The sequence below is a fragment of the Urocitellus parryii genome, chromosome 5 (genome assembly GCF_045843805.1).
Source record: "Urocitellus parryii isolate mUroPar1 chromosome 5, mUroPar1.hap1, whole genome shotgun sequence".
Lineage (NCBI taxonomy): Eukaryota > Metazoa > Chordata > Mammalia > Rodentia > Sciuridae > Urocitellus > Urocitellus parryii.
The window spans coordinates 35,687,987-35,711,195 of NC_135535.1; the positions used below are offsets into that span (position 1 = coordinate 35,687,987).

Below are 23,209 nucleotides of genomic sequence, written 5' to 3' on the forward strand. Positions count from 1 at the left end.
GTGCTATTAAGAGCATAATTAAGGATTAATTTATTGATAATAAGAAGTTAATCCTGGAGCACATTACCACTAAGCAGTGTTTTGGTTTTCATTTGTTTGTTTTTGTTTTGTTTTTGAGACAAACAAACCAAAAGACAAAATTGTATATCTTTTATTTTCTTGCTAAGTTTCTGAAAGTCTCACTAAGTTTCACAGGCTGACCTCAAACTTTCAGTTTTCCTGCCTCAGCCTTCTAAATTGCCAAAATTATAGGTGTACACCACTACAACTGGCAATAATTGTTTTAAATTAAACATGATATGACATTGTCTAGAAGCATAGGCAAAAGGATATCAAAATGTTACAATTAATGGGTACAGAAAATTAAAAATGCTTTCTGGCTGAGTGAGGTGGTGCATGCCTATAATCCCAGCAGCTGAGGCAGGAGGAGCACAAGTTCAAAGCCAGTCTTAGTAAATTAGTAAGACCCTGTCTCAAAATAAAAAGGGCTAGGAATGTGGCTAAGTGGTTAAGCACCCCTGGGTTCAATTCCTGTCCCTGGTACACCCCCCCCCAAAAAAAAAAGCTTTCTAGAAACAGGTGTGGTGGCTCATGCCTGTAATCCTAGCAATTTGGGAGGCTGAAGTAGGTGGATCTCAAGTTTAAGGCCAGCCTCAGTGTGTTAAGCAGGGCCCTTAGCAATTTCATAAGATTCTCTTTCAAAATAAAAAATAAAAAGGACTAGGGATATCCCTCAGTGGTTAAGAGTCCCTGAGTTCAAACCCTGGTAACAAAAGAAAACAAAAAAAATTTTTTTTCTGTAGCACTTTTTTCTTCAAAACAACTCTTAATGCAGTTATGCATTCCATTGACAATCTAGTTGATTAAACACAGTAACTATTATAAAAATTTAATATGTAGTATTATAGTAGATTGAAAGTCACATATTTTCTTTCTACATTTAAAAGTCATTTGAAGTAAACACACACACACACACACACACACTTTTTTTAAAAATTGAAACATACATCATGAAGAGTTTGGATATTTTGTTTTGTTGTCTTCTGTTCTGTTTTTGTGATACCAGGGATTAAATACAGGGATACTCTACCACCAAATTTCATTTACAGCCCTTTTTACTAATTTTTAAATCTTCAGACAGGATCTCACTAAATTGTTCATACTATCCTCAAACTTATGGTCCTCCTCAAGTAACTGAGCAAAGGGACTTACAGTCATGTGCCACTGTGCCTTGCTCATTGAGGTTTCTGCTCATTTGAGCAGAAATACAAGTTTTTGCATGGGTAGAGAATCAGAGCATCTTAGGTTTAAACAATGGTCCCTATACACACTATTTGTGTGACCTTATACAAAGTAACTCTGAACCTTGGCTTCCTCATTATGTAGGCTTCATTAGAAATCAAACTGGGATACCATGGAAAGAATTAAGAAGAGTATTGGGCACAATACTCTAGTATTAACTAGTATTAACACAACTAGTTAATGCCATTAAAGCAATTGCCAGGCAGGCCACAGAAGTGCACACTTATAATTTCAGTGACTTGGAAGGCTGAGGCAGGAGGATCACACGTTGGAGGCCAGCCTAGGCAACTATGCAAGACTCAAGATAAAAAATAAAGAGGACTAGAAACGTAGCTCAGTTGCAAATCACCCCTGGGCTCAATTACTAGTACCAAGTAAATAAATAAATTGCTATCAAAGGAACAAAAAAGATTAAAATTATTCCAGTATTATATAAATAGGGATTACAATCCTTTGTATGCACCTCTCAGATATAATCTGATATCATTTCTAACAACAACAAAAAACTTTCCTCAAATTATTATCATCCTGTAAAAGAATATAAAATTTCCACACTGCTTACTTGTTTTCCAAATCACCTATATTTTCCTTCCTCCTCACCCAAAATGTTCAGATATACTTAATAAGAAGTGCTAATGATATCTTTAAAATAGAAACATAAAAACAAAATATAGGAATCAATCCGAGGATCATCTCTGACCTAGAATTCCCCTGTCTGGCCAGTCATGGGGTGCCTCGTTTTAGTGATCATACTGCCTTAAAGTGAAATGATGACACATGCCTTCAGATTATTTTTCCCATAAAGATTTCTTATAAAACTTTTACAATAATTTTCAAAGCAAATAGGCTTATGAATGCTAAATATGTTCCAAAATTCTAGGTTACTGATCAAAATTAAGACATCAACAGAAACTAGGATTCCAAAAAGCTTCCAAATTTCATTAAGAAATATAAGTATTTTGTACCAATTATTATAAGTATGTTTATCAGTTTCAAGCTGCTTTCACAAAACATCTTTAGGAGACATAAGTGTAAATGATCATAAGAAAAGTAAGTAATGTTTCATATAGCCACAAAGGAGAATTATCAGGTTAAGTTTACTAGAATGACTGAGCAATGCAAATTCATTTTAGGAATTGAAACAGAACATAGAATAATTTCTGTACATCAAATTATGTAATGGAAATAGCATGTACATCTTAAAAGCAAAACTGTTAATTTGTTTAATAATTTCTAAACTGTCTACCAATATAAACAAAAAAGAAAAAAAATTGTTCCAAGGAACATATAATACCAAACTTATTAATATTGGAAGTTATAGAAGATTTATCTTTGTTCATTTTATTAATATTTGATTTAAAATCATGGAATCAGACATACATTGGAAGATAAAAACTGAGTATCAGAATTCTGTCAACCATATAGGTTACATAACTCAATACTTCTGAATTACTGCTAACAGTTTTTCAGGGAAATTTAAGCCTCTTCTATTTAAGCTGACAATTATGTGTGACTTAGAAACCTATTATATTGGAAAAAATACATTAGAACTATATGTGGCCCTAATGACACATTCCACTGACTATAATTAAGGGGGTAAAATTGATCATGTTAGTAACTATTTCTTCATCAGGTATTTTTCAGTAGGGATTGGGTAACAGTATCCATATGCTTTCATAGTTTATATAGAGATCCATGAGGTTGTCAGATGAAGATTTTAAGTTACATATGAAGTGGTATTATCTAATGGAATAAACTTATGATTGTAGTAAAGAAGAAATATGGATGAACTAGGCATGGTGGTAAATGTCTGTAATCCCAGAGACTTGGGGGGCTGAGGCAAGAGGAACACAAGTTCAAGTCCAACCTGGAGAACTTAACAAGACGTTGTCTCTAAATATAAATAGATAGATAGATAGATAGATAAAGGAGGGTTGGAGATGCAGATGAGTGGGATGGTCCTTTCCTAGCATGTAGTAGGCCTTCGGTTCAATTCCTAGCATGAGAGAAAGAAAGAAATCTATTATATTGGAAAAAATATATTAGAACTATATGTGGCCCTAATGACACATTCCACTGACTACAATTAAGGGGGTAAAATTGATCATGTGAGTAACTATTTCTTCATCAGAAAGAAAGAAAGAAAGAAAGAAGCATAAAAATGAATAAACAGAAATCCTTTTCCTTTAACCTCCTACACAATAGGTACCACCCACAGGTAGGTAATTTTTTAACCAGTGGTTGTTGGGGATGAGGATGTCAGAGCACTAACCATTCATGTACCAAACTCTGGGTTCCATCCCCAGCATTCCCAATTTATTTTATTTTATTTTTAAGTTAACCTGTGACTGTGGATAAGAGAGAGAAAACCAAGTTCAATAAAAAGGTGTTGATTTTCACCTTTCTTTTTTTTTTCCCTGAAAGTGTATGGAGAATAGATATCAGAAAACTGATACTCAATATTGCAAAGCAAGAGACACTTTGATATTATTTTAAGATTAAAAAAAAAACTGTTCCTATATAAAGAACATGTGTGTAAGTGTAGTAAACTGATATGGGCCTTTGTCATGGTATAATAGTTATTAATCAACACATGAGTGTATGTACGCAGAAGCCTAATTTGATATTTTCATTCGAATACTTCAGGAAAGAGGATGGTAATAAATCTGGTGATGCATGAAACACAGCTGAGTGGGTGGAAGGGATGATGCAAAATGGAAAGAGTTTGCTCTGTGTGAAGGAATTTCAGGTAACAAAGGAAAAATTAAACAGTGTGAAATAAAGCACAAAGCACATCTGCTAACTTAATTCATACAATCAGCCCCTCGGCTGAGATCCCACCATCAGAGAGTAGAAATTTAAAGACAGGGTAAATGTATGAACAGAAAATGAAATGAACCATCCCTTCTGCCTTCCCTCAAATAACTAGAACTTTTCCTATTTGGACTTTATTTATTTATTTATTTATTTAATTTCAGTACTTTTAGAGTTAACCAGTATGAAAGATTAGGTAGCCAGAGTATAAATACCTATCAAAAATTAAAGTTTACAAATTTTTTATACTGTCAATATTATGTTGAGTTCATTAAACGCAAGTGGGTAGACATCTGTTCTGCCCCTACCAACTCTGAAAAGCTCTCAAAGGAGGTTTCTCTCAGTCCCTCCCACACTGCCCAGTGTTTCATGCAAGAGAACATTCGGGACCCCAGGAGAGTCACTCAGAGAATTTTTTGCAGGATTAATACAGACCTCAAAACCAACAAAAAAAGTTATCTTATCTTCCAAGACTGAGAAGAATCAGGAGGTAACACAAATAAAGGTGCAGGAGCCCCCTTGTCATCCCTACAGATAGAGCAGCACAGAGAATGGAACAAAGCCGGACAAAACCAGAGCCACAAAATTGGGGCAAATTCCCAGAACATCATCAAGCACTGGGACTTAACCGTGTCTGCATCTAGACAACCCCAAGAGTTCCCAGTTATGGGAGTTCATAAATTCTCTTTTGTGTCTAAGCAAGTTTAAGCTAGATTTCTATTACAAACAAACAAAATGTTCTCATAAAGATAAGAGGCCAAACAAGGACTTGAGTTTAGTTTGGATTTACCAGCTCAAACTTCTGAATAGCTCCTAGGACCTTCAGTCAAACAACAACAACAACAACAAATTAATCATAGGGATATTTCTAATTCAATGTACAGATATTCTAAATTACCCCATTATCCAAATCTTGCTGATAATCATGAGTACCTTCAAAGACCAAAAAAAAAAAAAAAAAAAGAAGAAGAAGAAGATGAGGAAGAGGAAAAAGAACCACCATTACCACAACCATGTTCTTTTTCATTAACTCTCTGGCAAAGCAAACATTCTGTATATACTTTGACATGCGCAATTTCTTAACGATGAAGAAAGCCATCATTATTAATAACCTGTGACTGTGGATAAGAGAGAGAAAACTAAGTTCAATAAAAAGGTGTTGATTTTCACCATTTTTTTTTTTTTTGGTACAAGTATCAAACATAAAGACTTATTTTATGAGCCCTAATACCCATCTCAGTATTAAGGGAACAAACAAACTCTGTGAAAAACTATAAGCATTTAAACCAACTCTTAGGTTATAATATGGTATACTACTTCAAAAAACCTCAGCCATAATATATCAATACTCATGAATACAGATGATGTGGCTCCCAACAAAGAAATCACAAATACTATCCACCTATGAGTCTCAGAGGCATGATTAATGAAAAGACTATTTCAGAAAAAACAGCTATCACCATCTCTGTTTCCAGCAGTTAAATCAATAGTCCCTCTCACCACAGGTTTCAAAAATGAACCCAATCAGAGAAAGCGAGTCATACTCACAAATTATAAAGCATGTCAGCCATGTTGCTGCGGTAGTACAAAGCATTTCTATAGGCGCTTTCAGCTTCAGAAATTTTGCTCTGACTCTTCAGAACATTTCCAAGGTTACCCCATGCTGGCAAGAAGAAAAAGAAGCATTCAGGCTAAGCGTCAATCCAATTACACATAACATAATATCAGGCCATCAGGAAGTACTACGGGGAGACAAAAACCTGCATAAAATATTTTAAGAAGTAAAATTTATTTCCCTTATACTCCAACATTTCACCAAGCCAGGAGATTAAATGTAATCAAAGCTTAAAAATAATTAAAGCAATTATTATGTCTCAAAGCTGATAGACATATACAGTTCATCATAAGGCCAACAACAATGTTATCTTAAGATCACCTACAAAGACTTCATGCTCTTTCAAGTTTCCGCAGGGGTCTTCATGGTCTGAAAGTACTGTATACTTATTGGGCTAGAAACGGTAAGAAATCATCTTAAAATAAACAAAGATTTCATTCTAGTATGAAAAAACTGATAAATGCCATAAAAGATCTAAAGATGAAAAGCAAAAAAATCTAAACAAGATCAAAGTTAGAAAGATACTCAATAGGCATCAGAACGTATCAGTAAAACATTACCCTTCTTAAAACAGTGAAGTATAGATGGTGTGTTCAGATATAATGTTTCTTTATACCCTTCCAACAAATGAGTTCACTGTAGGGAAAAATCTTTCCCCACACGTAATCATGTTGAAAATCATTTGTTTTCTGTGTGCCCTTAATTTTCTCCCCATCTAATTATAGTTTCTCAATACTAAAAGTCATTTCTCCCCTCAAGGAGATGGGTATTGATTCTTGAAAATAAACTCTTCCCCCATTGGGAAGATGAAGACAAGAAGAAAAATTTATGTGTATCAAAATTTATTTGATACACTATGCCTGAATAACAAAAGGGTATCACTTTTTAATACATTTAAAAAGTGTAGAATCTTTTAGGATCAGAATTGCCTGCATGCCTATAATTTAATACACCAGCACCATGGTTCACTCATCTGGAAAATGGGTTCATAGTGACTCATTGGCTTCGTGATGGGAATTAAATTAGTCAATATACAGTAAGATGTTTCAGACAATGCCTGAACCATGGTAAATGATAAATATTTGCTATTATCATTAATGTTATAATGATTGATGCTCTGCAATTTAAAATTATAGAGCACTGATGATAGAAATAATACTAAATGTAATGTGATTTTTGTCTTTATGTCTTTATATTATCTGCAGAGAATACTAATCTTTCGTATTTGGTAAGTTATGCTTCTGATGGAAAACAAGAAAGGCACTGAACTGATCATTATCCGACATCGAACAATGTCACACACCATGCCACACTTGATATATGTCATCTCACGAAGCTTTCTACAGAGTCCTGTACATAAAGCTAATGCCTGTCCTATGGGTGAGGAAGCAGACTCAGAGGCACTGAAGAATTTGCCAAGTTGATCCTGAGGTATTACAGCAGAAATTCCAACCCAAGGCTCACTATTTCCAAATTTACTCTACGCTACATCTGACATTCTTATACCATGATTTGTCTTTTATTGCAAACTGACATTCACACCTTAGGGATGAGGCCTTGAAATGATGAATCCATAGAAAATCATATACTCAAATGGAAAGGTAAATCCACACATAGAGGATTGCAAGTTTAAGGACAGTCTCACCAACTTACCAAGGCCTTCAGCACTTAGCAAGACCCTTTCTCAAAATTAAAAAATAAAAAATGAGTTGGAGATGTAACTCAGTAGTAAAGCACCTCTGGATTCCATCCACAATCAATCAATCTTTCTCTCTCTCTCTCTCTCTCTCTCTCTCTCTCTCTCTCTCTCTCTTTCTCTCTCTCTTTCTCTCTCTCTTTCTCTCTCTCTCTCTCTCTCTCTCTCTCTCTCTCACACACACACACACACACACACACACACACGTAAAGCAATTTAAAATATTGTCCAATTGAACTACTAAATCCATAAGAGGAAGTTAAAATATAGCAAACACAATAGTAAAATGTCATAATTATCTTCAAACTTAACAGGTGTAACACTACATGGATTTTATATATACTAGCTTTCCCCCAACAAATTAATAAAGCATGGCTCTACGGAAACTTCTGATACCTAGGTGAGTTTCCAATCCACTTCATCCCTCCACAAAGTTCTGCTTTGATTGTGGGATTAGCAAATGAAAATTGATTTGCATTGAAATTACTCCAGAGAAATTCATCCAAATATTAATTTAAGCAAAAAGAAAACATTATATTAATACCACCCCACCCAAACAACAGACTTAAAATAGAAATGCAGGAAAAATATAGCAATGATTTGCTTTGAAGATTTTAGGTCATATGTCCACAGGAGCAAATTGATCTATTCTATATCTGTATCTTAATTAATCTTAAGTAATGCTCTTGGTAGTAGTCAACATGAATACAGCTATATTTAGAAATGTCCACTCCTTTGGTTGTATTCATTTATTCATTCACAAATGTAATCATTAAATAATACTTGTTAATACATTTTTGGGGGGCCAGAAACTTTATTAGGGCTTGTGCATATAATACTGAAACCAAATAATCAAGCTCTTACCTACTTGGAGCCTATGATAAAAGGAAGAGGAGTGGAGGGGGTGAAGAAGACAGGATGCGTACAATAAAATGAATGAAAGAACTTCTGGGAGTGGTAAGAATTATAAATAATAAAGCAAAGTTAAGTGATAAGGCTAATTTAGATATGAATATCACCTGACCAAAGTCAAAATCCTGCAACTGGACCCATGTGAGACCTCAGGATTCTCCATGGTATAACGTTCATGTTCTCGTTCTTTCTCTCTCTGATTCTCTCTGTCTCTGTCTCTCTCTCTCTCCCCCCCGCCCTTTGCTCCCTCTCATCTGTTGTGTGTGTGAGTGTGTGTGTGCAAGAAACAATTCTGCTGATTTGTTTTACTTCCGGTGCTTTTGCTTTAGTAGTAGGGCATTGATAGGATGACAAGATTTCATCATGTTCAAATCAAAATCAAAATTCCTTTTCAAAATCTCTTCTTCTTCCATAGGTAACTTTTCCCCAATGTTGTGTTTATCAAAACACATTTTAAAATCATTAAAGAGTTGCCAAACTTAAAACTAAAACTGTCTCATGATTTTTTTTTTTTTGGCTTTTGGAGGGAAAATTTCAGTTAGCGTTTCCAGACTTACAAATATAAATGTGATTGATATTTTTCATCAATGCTACCAATAAATGCCAACATAAAGTAGAGCTCACGTATGCATAAAGCTATCCCAGAGAATATGACCAGAAATAAAAAATACTATTAACTGTCATCTAAATAGCAATTATTTTCATGGACACTATTCATTTTTTGTATTCCAATGATAAAATAAAATATCACACTTGAACTGAAAAAACCATCTCAATTCCAGCTAATTTTAACATATTTTATATATTAAATGTTAAAGTATAAAACATAAAACATGAACCATAATTGCCTATGTGATGATTCTACTTCTAAATAATTCACCTGCCAATTACTCAGTGTGCCTTTTTCACATCGTGTCCATTTTTAAATCTAACTAGACTCATTACTTGAAAATATCCAAGCCAAACCTCTAAGATACAGAGAAATATTCCAAGTTTCATAGACGGGACAATTTTACACTATGAAAACATTGGTTTTGTGTAAATTAATATATAAATATTATGTAATATTTTAGCATTGTTTATTAAGGGACTTGAAGAATATATCCTAACCATACACAAAAGAGAAAAATACAACTGGACTTTTAGTGCTGTTTTCACCAAATACAAATGTAAATTCCGGATACTCACAAAGTTAAACGTGAAAAGGTAAAGCTAAGAGAAGACTATGTAGGGGAATATCTTCGTGGAATGGAAAAAGACTCCTTAAGAGGACTCCAAGCAAAACTCAAAAGGTAAAAAACTGATGAATTTGAAGACTTCAAAATGAAGTGCTCCTATAACTTTGCCACTTCAAAGTTAAAAACACACAATTCACTCAGAGAATGTACTTCAAATATTTAAAAAGAGAAAGCACCCTATTTAGAAAAAAGTAAAAGATATTCCTACAAGCGACAAGAAACAGGTAAGAAATCCACTAGGAAGAAAATGAGCAAAAAGAATAAACTAGAAACTACAAAAAAAAGGAAACCAGATAAGCACCGTGCATTTAAACTAACATAATAGCACAAAATTTCTTATTAACTCAGCAAAATGCAAAGTAAAATAGCAAGATATCTTTTATACACAGCTTGGCAAAAAATGACTAGGTGAAGCCAAGAACTGACGGCGATGTAGAAGAATCAACCAGAGCACTGTGGTTGGCAGTGTGACTTGAAACAGCCTGTCCCTTATGCCACCTGGAACCTCCACTTTCATATGCCATCCAAGAGTACTCAGTCAAATCACAAACAAAACTAAGTCAAAGATAAGCTGGGACCAGCAATATCCCACTCAGAATTCTCACCTATGAGAACATGTAAGACAGTGTTTACTTCAGGTGTCTTTGTGTCGGCTGACAGTAGGAAATAATCAATGTGTCCATCCTTGGGAGTACAATATGCAGTCTACTTCATGAATTGTTATAAGAACCAACATACAGCATATAAATACTGTAACATGACTGCATGTAAAAGCCTACTAACAAAAACCTAATGTATTGTGACATAATCACATTTATAATTATTGTTAAAAATTAACACCCTAAATATCAGTGCATATTTTGTTAAGTGTACATTGTAAATCCAACAATACAAATCCAAATGCATTAGAACAGTTGCCTATGATGCAAAGGTAAAATGAAGTTAGATACAGAGATAAAAGAGAGATGAATAAAAGAGAAAACTTGGCAGGGATCACCCTAAAAATTGACCATGAACCAAGAATATAATTAATCTAACCCCTTACCTGGGATCTAGGGGGGAAAAGTGGGGAAGGAAAGGGGGAGGAGGGGGAGGAAATGAGAAGTAGAAATGGAAAATTAAAGTCATACTTCACATTCTTTTAAAATAGAGATGGAATTATACTATATCCTACTTAAGAAATAAAGAGCTTTAACATCAAACTTTTTCTTATACCAAGACAATTCAAAACAGATGTACAGGATTATTTTCAAATTTCCACTTTCATACTTATATACTGGACCACCTGAACATAAAGACTTGCATTTTCATTAATATTTATTATGTTATATCTTTTGCACTTAAGTCCATACATTTTATCGATGTGATAATTCCATGCAATGGATTTTCAGAGGTGTAGTTTTATTGGAATAAAATGCTTAAAATTCTTCCCCCTCAAATTGTGATAAAGCCTAAAATTGTTATCAGTGTTTTAAAAGTCTATATTTTAATAAAGTATGGATGAATACCATACAGTTTCCGAATACTCAGAGTTCACATCTACTTCTTATTATACAAGTGAATTTTATAAAAAACTGGGCTAATTTTAGAGAGGCAACTACACAATCTTATGGGCCTTCCTTGCCACAGTATGATAACTGAGCAGGGCATGGTGACACAAACTTCTAATCCCAGCTACTAAATCAAAGCCAGCCTCAGCAATTGAGCAAATCCCTAAGCAATTTAGTGAGACCATGCCTCAAAATAAAAAATAAAATATGGCTCAATGGTTAAGCACCCCTGGGTTGAATACCCAGTACTTGAAAAAACAAACAAAAACAAAACAAACAAACAAAAAAACACACTGTGATAATTGAAGTGAACAAATAAAGAAAAAGGGAAAATAAAATGTTATAACAACTAATAATAGTAGTGCTTATATTTATTTAAAGATTGCTATATACTTGAAAGTGATCTAAACTTATTTAGCCTAATAAAAACATCTGAGGTATATTAATATCCCATTTACTGAGGAGAAAACTGAAGATTAGCTCACCAGGTAACAGTTAATGAAAAAGGGGATCCAGATTTGTTCTCAGGTATCTGAATGTAGAGGTAGAGCCACCTTACCTTCCTAATATTTAGTTTGAACTCAAAATAGAATAATATACTATAGTACTCAGTATGTTTCCATATGTAATTTAGGAACTAAAGTACAATATGAAGACAAAATAAAAGTATTCAAATGAGTCATCCTTTCAGAGCTTCTAGGAGTAAATAAAACCTAACCACAACAAAATAAGCTATCTGGTGCCCATATTCAAAATATATTTTCCAGGCCAGAGAAAAGTTTATATCAAAAATATACTGTTTTCCATTTCTTTGAGATTAGTTTTAAAGGTCACATTTTTCCTGTTAACACAATGGAAACAGAACATATTCAACCTATGGTCAACAAACAGCTATTGCTCACAGGTGTCCAACATGCTAGGTAGGGGCTTAAGATACAGGTACAATGATTTTGGTGCTGTGAGGATGTGGGAGAGACAGAACAAGCATTGTTTAATAAATTTAAGACTTCCTTCCTAGGCTAAACATCCACAAGAAAAGTAAGGGAAGGCAAAAAGGCACTTCTACACATAACTAAATAAATCCTAGCAAATGTACTCTGATTAAAAAAAAAAAAAAAACTCTTCTATTAAGAAACCAGAAAGTGAAGTAGGAATCACTCTTACACCTCAAGAACCCTTCACACAGATATTCAACAACATCTAAAAGGTATCCACTTACTAAGAAACTTGACCTTAATTCACAATGAAAGCTCCTCTTGTACTTTAGTCCACAATCTGCCACGGTCTATTTTATATTCTTTGAAAAGTAGAGAAACAATTAAATATTCACATCCTGTAAAACTTGTTCCAAAGAGAAAATCAAATATGCAGTCCCTCTGGAAATGCTAAGTGATCTGTGTCAATAAGTACTTCCAATGTTTTCCACAATCCTCATCCAAAGACATGAAACTTTTTAAGTTTATAGACTAAAATCAAACTTCTATGAAGTAACTATTGCAATTTCACAGCAAAAAAAAAAATCAATATGTGGAAATCTGACCTACATTTCAAGGGTTTTTTTATTTTTATATTTAAAATTTGAAGAAATTATGCATATACCATTTATTATAAAAATTATAACAATTTTCTCATGATTTGCCATATAGTATTGCTCTGTGAAAAATCAGCTAAAAACATATTGCTTAATATTAATATTTCATTTTTAGCTACTTACTATTCAGGTCTACATGAGTAAACATGCCTCTTTAGGCTATCAGATAAGCATATTCATTTCAGTAGTAAAATAAATAAATACCAAAATATGTAAAGACTCTTATCTTAAACTCTTGCTTTTAGCTATAATTTATCTTAGAATGTTAATCTTTTATCTTTAATCCTGCTATCAAATTCTTAACTAGTATGTAAAGATCTGCCAAAATTGAAGTATTTAATTGCATAAATAAGAAGATAAATCCTAAAGTTCACTTTCCCCAACTTTGAGTTACTTATAAAGAATCAGAATGCTATTACCAAAAAGGGTAAAAATTCGCATTTTGCCAGGAACCTGTGTCAGGCATGCTGCAAAAGATATTAAATAACTAATTTATTTGTGCCTAATATATCTAGTAAGAATTACTTCTATTCCAATTAAAGACCAATTTTAGGTTAAATTTTGTATATATACAGTTCTTTATGAATTTTTATAGCAGTATCTTACCACCCCCTTAGTACTGGAGGAGGAAGGATACCTCAGAGAAGCAAAGTAAGACTCAAAAAACATTTAAACAAGCTGAAAGACAGGCTTGTGTCTCTCTGTATAACGCCCTTAGTTTCAAGCACTATGGAGTACATATTCCACCAATGGCCTTGCCAAAACTATAATTCAAATAAATTAATTTTAATATAAAGGTTAATTGTGCTAAATTTTCCAGTCTCAATGGAGAGGGATTAAAGAAAGCAAAGGAAACTGGTTGCAGTGTGCAAGCCTGTAATCCCAGTGGTTTAGGAGGCTGAGACAAGAGAAGGAGAGTTCAAAGCCAGCCTCAGCAAAAGCAGGGTGCTAAGCAACTCAGTGAGACCCTATCTCTAAATAAAATACAAAAAAATAGGGTTGGAGATGTGGGTTAGTGGTTGAGTGGCCCCAAATTTAATCCCTAGGGACCCAGGGGGGGGAAAAGAGCCACTTCACTGCATGGAATTTATATGAACATAACAGAGACAGAGAGAATATCTCTGTGTTTAATCAGAATGCTTTTTTACTCCATCTATTAATAAAAACTCTGATGGGGGTGGTCAACATATGTAGTCTCAGCTTTATACTAATTATCTGATAATCACTTCATATTATTCCAGAGAAATAGGAGCCCTTCTAAGCCTACAGGAATTTGTTTTCCCTAAAGCAATTGGATTATCACAAAAAAGAATATCATGTTAAATAGGTAAATAAGAGTTCTAGTTGAAAAAAATAAGTGGAAGAAGTGGCTATGATTTAAATATCAGGTAGCATTGATACCCAGAACACCTATTCTATAATTGTATATGTAATTCTAATTTAAAATGTTACAATATGAAGTTATTCTCTTGTTTTTGCTATCTTTGATTACTTCAAGTGGACCCAAAATTAAATTTATTCCTGGTGAAGAAGACAGCATTAAAATTCAAAAGATAAAATAGAGTATTTCAATAACAACACTGTTCATCTTGACAATACGATTACTTGCTAAAACATCTACATGCATATTGTAATATTCACATGTATGATCTATGTCTTTGCTTTAATATATCTAGGGGGTCTTCCTCAGCAATTCCTCATCTACAAAGTCTGCTATATTTCTAATTTTATGACTATAAACCATCTCTACACCCACAGCCAGGTCTGCTACCAGTACAATTAGAGTAACTGATACACGGTTTGGCCTGTATTTGCCTTCATTCATTGACGTTTCATCTATGTACAATTTTTCCCTGGGCCTGTCCATCAAAACATACCTGCTCTATCCCTATGAGCAATGTGCTCTCTGTAAAGTTTTTGATGAAGTAGCCCTAGTAATATATATAGTTAATATAACTGCCTTTTTAAATATAATGACTGGCCAAGGGGCAAGAATTTGGGAGCACCGAGATTGAGGATCACCTCAACTCATGCAAAGAACCCCCACCTCCAGCCCTGCTTTTTTTTTTTTAGCTAATCACCCATTTAAAAAGTAGTTAAAAAAATATTTGGTGAATATACACAATTCCATAAATATTGATCCTATTTTATAATATCCATACCAATACAGGAAAGGCCTTTTAGAAAGTCCTTATATATGGCTGATCTCACAATCCATGAAAGTCATTCACCTAGTACCTACAAATTGATGGTAAATTCTAAAGAGTATTTGAGTTTTCTCTGAGTGAGTTCATATTTGAAACAGAAGTATTTCAAAGGAGCCCTTATAGTTTGCTTCTATGATATTGGGGATCATTTGAGTTTGGTTCAGGTCTAAAAGATGAAGAACCTATACAAAGGCCATGAGTTCCAGGATAATTGTATTATGATTTCTAAACTACTCCAGAGAGAAAAAGGGACATCCGATTTATCCCAAATTTCCATTTGTTATTTTATAATCCAGTGTCCCATAGATTACTTTATCTCACAGTGGATCCTGCCATTACTTGGGCGAGTCCCTGCCACCTAGGCCCCAGGTTAGTTTTCTACCATGTACCAGTAAAGAAACTTTGATGCAGAAACATTAGATAAAAGGTCCAAAACCTGAGTTTAGTACTAGTCTTGCCACCAACTAGATTTGGGTATACTCAAGTAAAATTTGGGTATACTTAATCATTATTTTCATTAGCAATAGTAAAAGCAATAATTTGGTAAATATATAATGTGGGTCAAATCCTGGGCTAAACATACTACCTATACTAAATACCATCTTGTGGGATAGTATATATCACCTATACTATCCCACAAGATGGTATTTATGTACTCACTACATCAACGATCAACCTCAGGTTCAGAGAGTTTGTGATAATATAGTATGAGGAAAATAACAGGTATTACTAATGAAGTATTACCCTTTTGTTTTTCAGTAAGCATCCTGACTCTGCTCATTTCTCATCTGTCAAATGGATGTAATGATGCTTGCTTAAACTAAACTCTGTGTTCACTGGGATTAAATTAGATAATAGACCTCTAACACTGAGAAGTCCACTACTATATAAAAGATGTATCTCATGAACAGATTATTATACATAAAATGCATAATTAGTGAGATATACAATTTTATAATGTACCACATCTATTCGGTATTTTGGAGTACGTTACTGAGAATTACATTGTCAATTAAACCCATGCCAACAAAACCACAAACTAAAGCAATATTAAATGTACTCTAGAAACCAATTTTAAAACTGAAAATAAACCTAATTTTTTAAAGGTCTGCTTCTAAGACACAACTATAGTGCATCTTAGTACTATTTCTACACCCTGTGTTAATTTTCATATACTAATTTTTGGCAGTAACTGAACAACTCAGGAGCTACTGTTAAACAGTGCAAAAGTGGAGCTGATTCTAGAGAAAAGGGGATTATAAAAGAAATAACAAGCAGAAATCTATATTTCAAGATTAAATATGTATGTTAAGGAGAAAAATACAAGTTTGGATTAGAATAATATTTATAAATAACTATATTATGAGATTTCTAAAAAAAGTCAAATATCTTTACTGTAAGCAAAATCTTGGGCAACGATTATTTTAAAGGTTGCCTTCTGTACTTTGAACTATTAACAATTGAAAAAAGGAAGGTTAATTTTCTTTGGCTTCTTTGGTGATAAAGGATCAGAGTTTCAAAAATTCTTGAAAGACACAACAGCAAATACTTGAAAATAAGACATTTTTACATGAATTGAAAATGTAATATTAAAATGAGGAAGGATATTACCTACTTAACAGTCTTAAATATACAACTCAGAAATTTCTGCTTCCAGGCAGCAAAAGAAAGATAGTATATACATGACTAAGTAAGATAAATAGGAAAAACTCAGGAAATGTATCAACATAAGAGGGGTCAATGTACCAAAATCATATTATTACATCACGGCTCACTCTTCTGTAGCTGCAGACTTAACTAGATTAAATCCTAACAGGGAATATCCAAAGACCATAAAAGTATCTTTTTCCCCCACCAAAAACATCGACTGGATACATAGTTCTATTATTAATTAATATTACTAAATATAACTGTGTGATCTTAGAAATTTAAGTCCATATATTCCATCCATTGAGCCTTAAATAATGTTGTTATTCAGAAAATTTACAAGTCAAGATGACTAAAATCCATGAGAAGCCATATTTTCCTACTAAATATTCAGAACTGGGATTAGGATATACTTCATTAAGCTTTTCCTTTCAACTTGAAACCTCAAAAATAAATATATACTCCAAACTCAAGTTCAGAATGAGCTGAGAATGAGAAACAGCCACACCAAAGTATAGCAGTCCTCTGACCAAAGCACTATACAGCCTTCTTACGCTGGAGCTGTATCACAGAAAGAAGAGGTATAGCACTTGAACTGCTTCAGTGACTGCATCAACTGCCTTTGATGTATCTCAAAATCATTGTCCTAAAGAGTAACAACAAGAGATTTTTAAGTCCTGTATTGTTCCTTCCAAATAATAGCATTTCAAGAGCAAAAGTAATCTTAAATATATCACTGTGACTGGCAATCAGAAAAATGCAGAATACATGGGTTTGTACAAAATCAGTAATTAATATGCTAATGTTTTCATTATACAAGCCCAGAAACTCATTTCTACTTTAAATTTATTTTCAATATATACATAAACATGGACAATCTATTCAGTCTCAGCCACTAAAGTGAACGTGACTTGAAGTCTTCCTTAGAAAATATTCGGATGATTCCAAAACCGATGAAGTCTTTGTGATACTGAAAACTACTAAAGCTTATTTGTAAAGCTCAAGGAAATTAAGTCAATGGATAAAGCAGAAAACATCAAAACATCTTGCCCTTGTGGTCTTTGTTGGTGGTCTCATGATCTACACATTTGAGCAATTTACTCTTATCCCAAGGAAGGAAAAGTAGTGCCAGAAAAAAAAATTTAAATCATCTCTTCTTATTACACAAACTTTAACTTCCAATATACAGTGCCCCCAATATCCTAAGAAAGTAAATTTCCTCTTCATTCTATGCAACTTACAAAGAAATGTCTTCAGTTGACACCTCACTCACTTGTTGCTGTCAAAACCTGATTCTCAGGTGACTTTCTGATTAACTAACTAACCCAGTTCTTTCTCCCTACACTTAAATTTTCTAGACAGAAATTGCTCAAAGGTTGAATGTATCTTCTTATGGATTAGAAATTAGGTGTCCTTGCAAAACTCCTTTGTTAATGCAGGAATGTTTGGAGGTGAAAAGATAAGGTTATAAACTTATGAGGGACCTAATGAGTCCCTCCAAATTTGAATGGACTAAGTGGGTGATAACTCCAAGCAGGTAGAGTATGCTCACTGATGGTGTGCCTCTGGATTTATATTTTGTTCCTGGTGCCTCTTCTCTCTTCTCCAGGCCCAGAGCAAGGGACTCAGGAGACCATGGACCATGGATTATGCCTCCAGAACTATGAACTTAAAATAAACTTTTCTTCCTCTAAGTTGTTTTGGTCAGGCATGTTGGACAGCAATGAAATACTGACTAGCACACATAAATATAATGCTTCTAAAAAGATAATAATGCTGATATTTTAATATAATATCCAATGTTGTTTTGCACAAAGGTACTAAATTATTCTATTTAAAATGGCTAAATGAATGTTCAGAGTGGCAGATAATAGTAATGGAAATTAGATTCCTTACAAATAAGCCTATCATATAGTCATGCTCTCAAGAAGGTGTGCGTGTGTATGTTCAAGTGCATGTGTTTCTCTATTATTTCATCAAATCTGCATATGGTTTACTTACTTGGAAAATAGTATTATTCCTTAATATAAAATTTTTTGTATGTTTGATCATTATTTAATTTTTAGTAATCACGAACATTCATGTTCCTGTTAGAACCCCTTGAATGTTAATGTTCATAGTTTTAAAATTATACAAAAGTTTAGAGCTGATATACAAAGCTAGAAAGATGTCTATATGCATAAGGATAAAAATTCTCTTAACAGAATTAAACATAAACATGCCTCCACATCCAACCTATTTCAACCAGAATATCTCAGTTCCTCAATAATCCCTCAATATTTATCTGTAATTTTCTTTTAAATCCACTATCACAATAGATTTGTGTGTGTGTGTGTGTGTGTGTGTGTGTGTGTGTGTGTGTGTGTGAGAGAGAGAGAGAGAGAGAGAGAGAGAGAGAGAGAGAGAGAGAGAGAGAAGCAGGAATGGGGGTGGGCTGAAACAAAATAAAGTCATCTTGGAAACCGGCTCTGTGACATTATCTGTCATTTTACACTACAACAAGAAATGAACATATTTTACCCTTCTGTGCTTTATAGGAGTCCAATACTTGTAATTTCCTTTTGCATACACTAGTACTCATATTCGTACATTTTTGCTTGCTGTAGCAGCTTTGTTTTGTTCTGTTGGAAGATTAAAATTTCAAAAGAGCTGCTATGATCCACAACAAACAACTCCATTCTCAAATGCTACTCCTAACACAGCTAGCCATTCCTTAATACAAGCCAGGTTTGATGTCCAGAGAATAGATCCTTCCACAGAAACTACAAAAATGCTACATAGAAAAATATTTTACTCTTTTTGAACAAAAGCATTAATTAGTAGAAAAGCAGGAGCAATCCTGAAGTCTATAAACTACAGGTGAGTAGGAATCTAGAAAGATTAAACAGACTCTGGAGATGCCATTCACCTACATGTACCTGCAAGTCATGGTGAGCTAAGGTTTGGGCTGCAAGTGGGAGGTCGGATTAAAGAAGCCACATAAACCCTGGTCCCCAGAAGAATATAGACTTTAGTGGCTGAATTAGAAACAACCAGCCCAGAGAACGAGAAGGTAGGTGTATTATCTGTCCAGCAAATTTACACAAACAGAAAAAAGAAAATAAATTTCCTTGGAAATTTATACATACACCACCATTAAAAAATCTGATATAATACAACATTACATGCCCAAAGAGTGCAAAGCAGAACTAGGTCTTAAACTACAGCTGCAGTAAAGATTTCAAAAGAGACATAAATATTACATATAACTTTGTACAAAAGGATTTCAAATACCAGTTAAACTGAACAAAATCCAGGAAGAAGAGTTACTAAAATTAGCCCCAAAGTAAATATGACTATTTCTAAAACAAGGAAGGAAATTAAATCAATAGAATAAAATTTCATTTATAAACATCAAGTATAGCTAGTTTTACAGGTAACTTCCACCTAATAAAGAAGAAAAATCTAATTCCAATTTGTTATAAAAATATTTCAGGAACAACAACAACAGAAAAAGATAGTGATCCCACAATGATTATTTAAGGTTCATGTCAATTGATTTCATTTCATTTCTTCTGTGTGTGTGGTTGTGTGCAGGTGCACAAACATGCACACATGTGTGTGGTGCTGGGGAAGTGTTCAACCATTGATCTACATTGCCAGCCCTCACATGATGTCAATATCAGACTATGCTATTATAAGACAGAACTATCAATAACTGAAAAGTAAAGGCAAAATACAAATTTAGAAGAATTACAAGCAATAATACATTATAACCAATTCCTGGGTTTATTCCAGGAGTACAAAACAGCATCAACAACAGAAAATCTACTAATATGTCATTAAATTAATATATCGAGTGGCAAAAACCTATCATCAATTCATAAAAATTCTTAAACTAGAAATAAGAAAAAACTCTTACTAATAAAAGTGATATACATACAAAACCATAAAATGCACATTGTTAATGGCAAAGTGTCAAAACCCTTTTTTCTAGACAAGAATAAGAGAGTAGGAAAACAAAACTATTTGCTGTCATCACTTCTATTTAACATTGTATGGAGGATCTAACACACTAAGGAAAAGAAAATAAATGAATCAAAACAAAATTGTTGAGAGGTATAGAAAGAGGTCTTCAGAGGCACTGGTAATACTCTTAGGCTATTAAATAGGTACCTGGTTTAGCACTATTCTTTATGCAAATATGTGTCTGAAAACACATTTCTCTATGAATGGTGTAACTGATATATTTTATGAGTAAGCATTTTAAGAAACAAAAAACTAGTATGGAAAATGATAATTTAATTTAATACTTAATTTAGTCTTATGTTAGTCTTAATTTCTTCAGAGCATAAACATTTCTTAAGTATAATCTAAGACAACACTAGTATTAGGATTGACATTTTTCAAAAGTCAATAAAGATCTTAGAAGTTTTGTTAGGGATAATCTCAATGACTTAGAATCAGCAGCATATTAACCACTTTATCATAAGACACCATAAAGTTATCTGCATTGAGCTTGTATGGATTGGTATTTTTTACTCACAGTTCATAGTGCTGGGACAATAGAAAAATGTATGTGCCACTTCATTCTTAGAAACACAGAAACTATATTGAACCTCTGTGACTATTTTATCCCCAATTTTGAGTTATTTCCTAAACAAATAATATTTCTTCAACAGTTATTTCTTGAAATTTGAAACCATATGAAATTGAAAGAGAACTAGAACTCTCAATTTTATAGTAATCAAGCAGAAAGAAAAATTGTTAAACATTGCAGAGCTGAAACAATTTTTTAAAATATGTAAACAGGTAATATATGTCATTTGCATTGAGGGGTAAACTTGGCATGCTTGAGTAATTACCTTGAGAGTTGCGAATATGTGCACCATATTATATACATCTTTTATATCTACAATCCCCAAATTTACAGTAGAAACAGGCATGAAGAACAAACTTTAGCTCATGAATTTTCCTTAGATTAACCTTCCCCCTTTTTTGTGGGTTCTGGCACTTGAACCCTGGGGCTCATTACTGTTACTACATCTCAAGTCCCCCCCCCACCCGCCCCCCCCGCCTTTTTCTTGAGATAGGTCTTGCTAAGTTGCAGAGCCTGGCCTTAAACTTGGCAGTGCAATCCTCCTGCCACCTGAGTGGATGGAATCACAAGTGTGCACCACTCCTGGCATTCTTAACTAATTTTTTTAAATTACTTCCAAACATCTAAAAAATGAAAGTCAGAGCCAGACATGATGAACAAATAAAACAGGGCTGGAGATGTAGCTCAGGCTTTGCCTAACATTTGCCAGGCTCTGGGTTCATCCTCAGTAATGAAAAAAAAAAGAGGGATTGGGGATGGGGTGGGTCAAAAACCCAGTAAGATGTTCTCCAAGGTGAACTGTTCTAAGAGAACTGATTCATTTATGAATCTATAACTTAATTTTTAAAGTTCATTTAGCACACCAGATATGCTGCCATATATGCTATCATTCTATTTTATGTTTATGTGCTCACTGATCTGTTTATCATAATAACTTTGTTAAACGGTGATTATGACCTTAATTAAAAAGGAATTTTATAACAAGCTTATTTTAGAGAAGACAGGTGATGAGGTTGAGATGCTGGCAGATCACCCAGGTGGAGAATTCTCCCAACAGACATGAGGCCATGAGGAATCTAACTTAAGACAATGACATGTTTATTGACACCACTTCCCTGCCACTACCACTCACTACACACACACACACACACACACCACACACACACACACACACACACACACACACACCAGGCAATGCCATAGACATTATAGAGAGGGAGAAGTGAAGGAAGGTTCTGAACAGTATTGAAAGAATACATCGATTGAGAGAGAAGGTACAAACCACAAAAAACAGTGGTATGTGAAATGAGAGACAGTCAAAACTGCATAGAGACATAACAGCAGAGATCAATGGTGCCAAATTCCATAGAGATAAGGACACATGGATATTTAGCTGAGGCCAGAAGCCAAGCAGGAAGAGTGATCATACTGATCTGGATTAATAAATGCTCTTATCAAACAACTATTAATCAATATGGCTTATAAAATGTCTTGAAGGGAGAAAAAAGGAAAACCCCTTCAAATACAATATGCCTTACTCATTAAGGCAGTCATTACAGAAAATTTCCTCTTTGCTGAGCACAAAAATGCAAAGAGTCATGGTGAAATCAGCAAACTGGAGTAATCAACTATGTCTAGTATTTTCCTGACATTATCAACCACATAATGAGACAGGACTTGTGGTTTACATAGTCTAAATCAGCTATCATTCTCCACTATCCAGATTTAACCATAAATTAGCAGCATAGTCACTATGACAGGCTTTCCCCATCCTCATTTGCATCCAATCAGTTAATGACTGGCAGCTGTCCACAGGACCCATTACTGAAGGCAGCAGTTTTAATGGATAATGCTTCATGAGGCTTAAAATCATATTCATAATAGACTGAAATACTTCAAAATCTGCAAAGGCTTTCAAAAGGGGGAAAAAAATTAAACTAACTCCAGTCTGTAATCTCAGAAAATCTTCAGAAAAGACTGGCTTTCAAGGGTTTCTAATCTTTAGCTGTGCTCACATAACATAATAAACTAAAAAATAAAATAAAATCTGCCCTTAAG

The 23,209-nt window shown here is 33.9% G+C and overlaps 1 protein-coding gene across 1 annotated transcript in view; it reads right to left on the bottom strand.

Annotated features, from left to right (window-relative positions):
- The window catches only part of Tmtc2 (transmembrane O-mannosyltransferase targeting cadherins 2), a 388,543-nt gene that overhangs the window by 158,705 nt on the left and 206,629 nt on the right, over positions 1-23,209 (bottom strand). Inside the window, exon 4 of the mRNA XM_026391430.2 lies at positions 5,665-5,779. Within this exon, the coding sequence (XP_026247215.1) occupies positions 5,665-5,779 (115 nt within the window). The remainder of the gene's footprint in view (positions 1-5,664; positions 5,780-23,209) is intronic.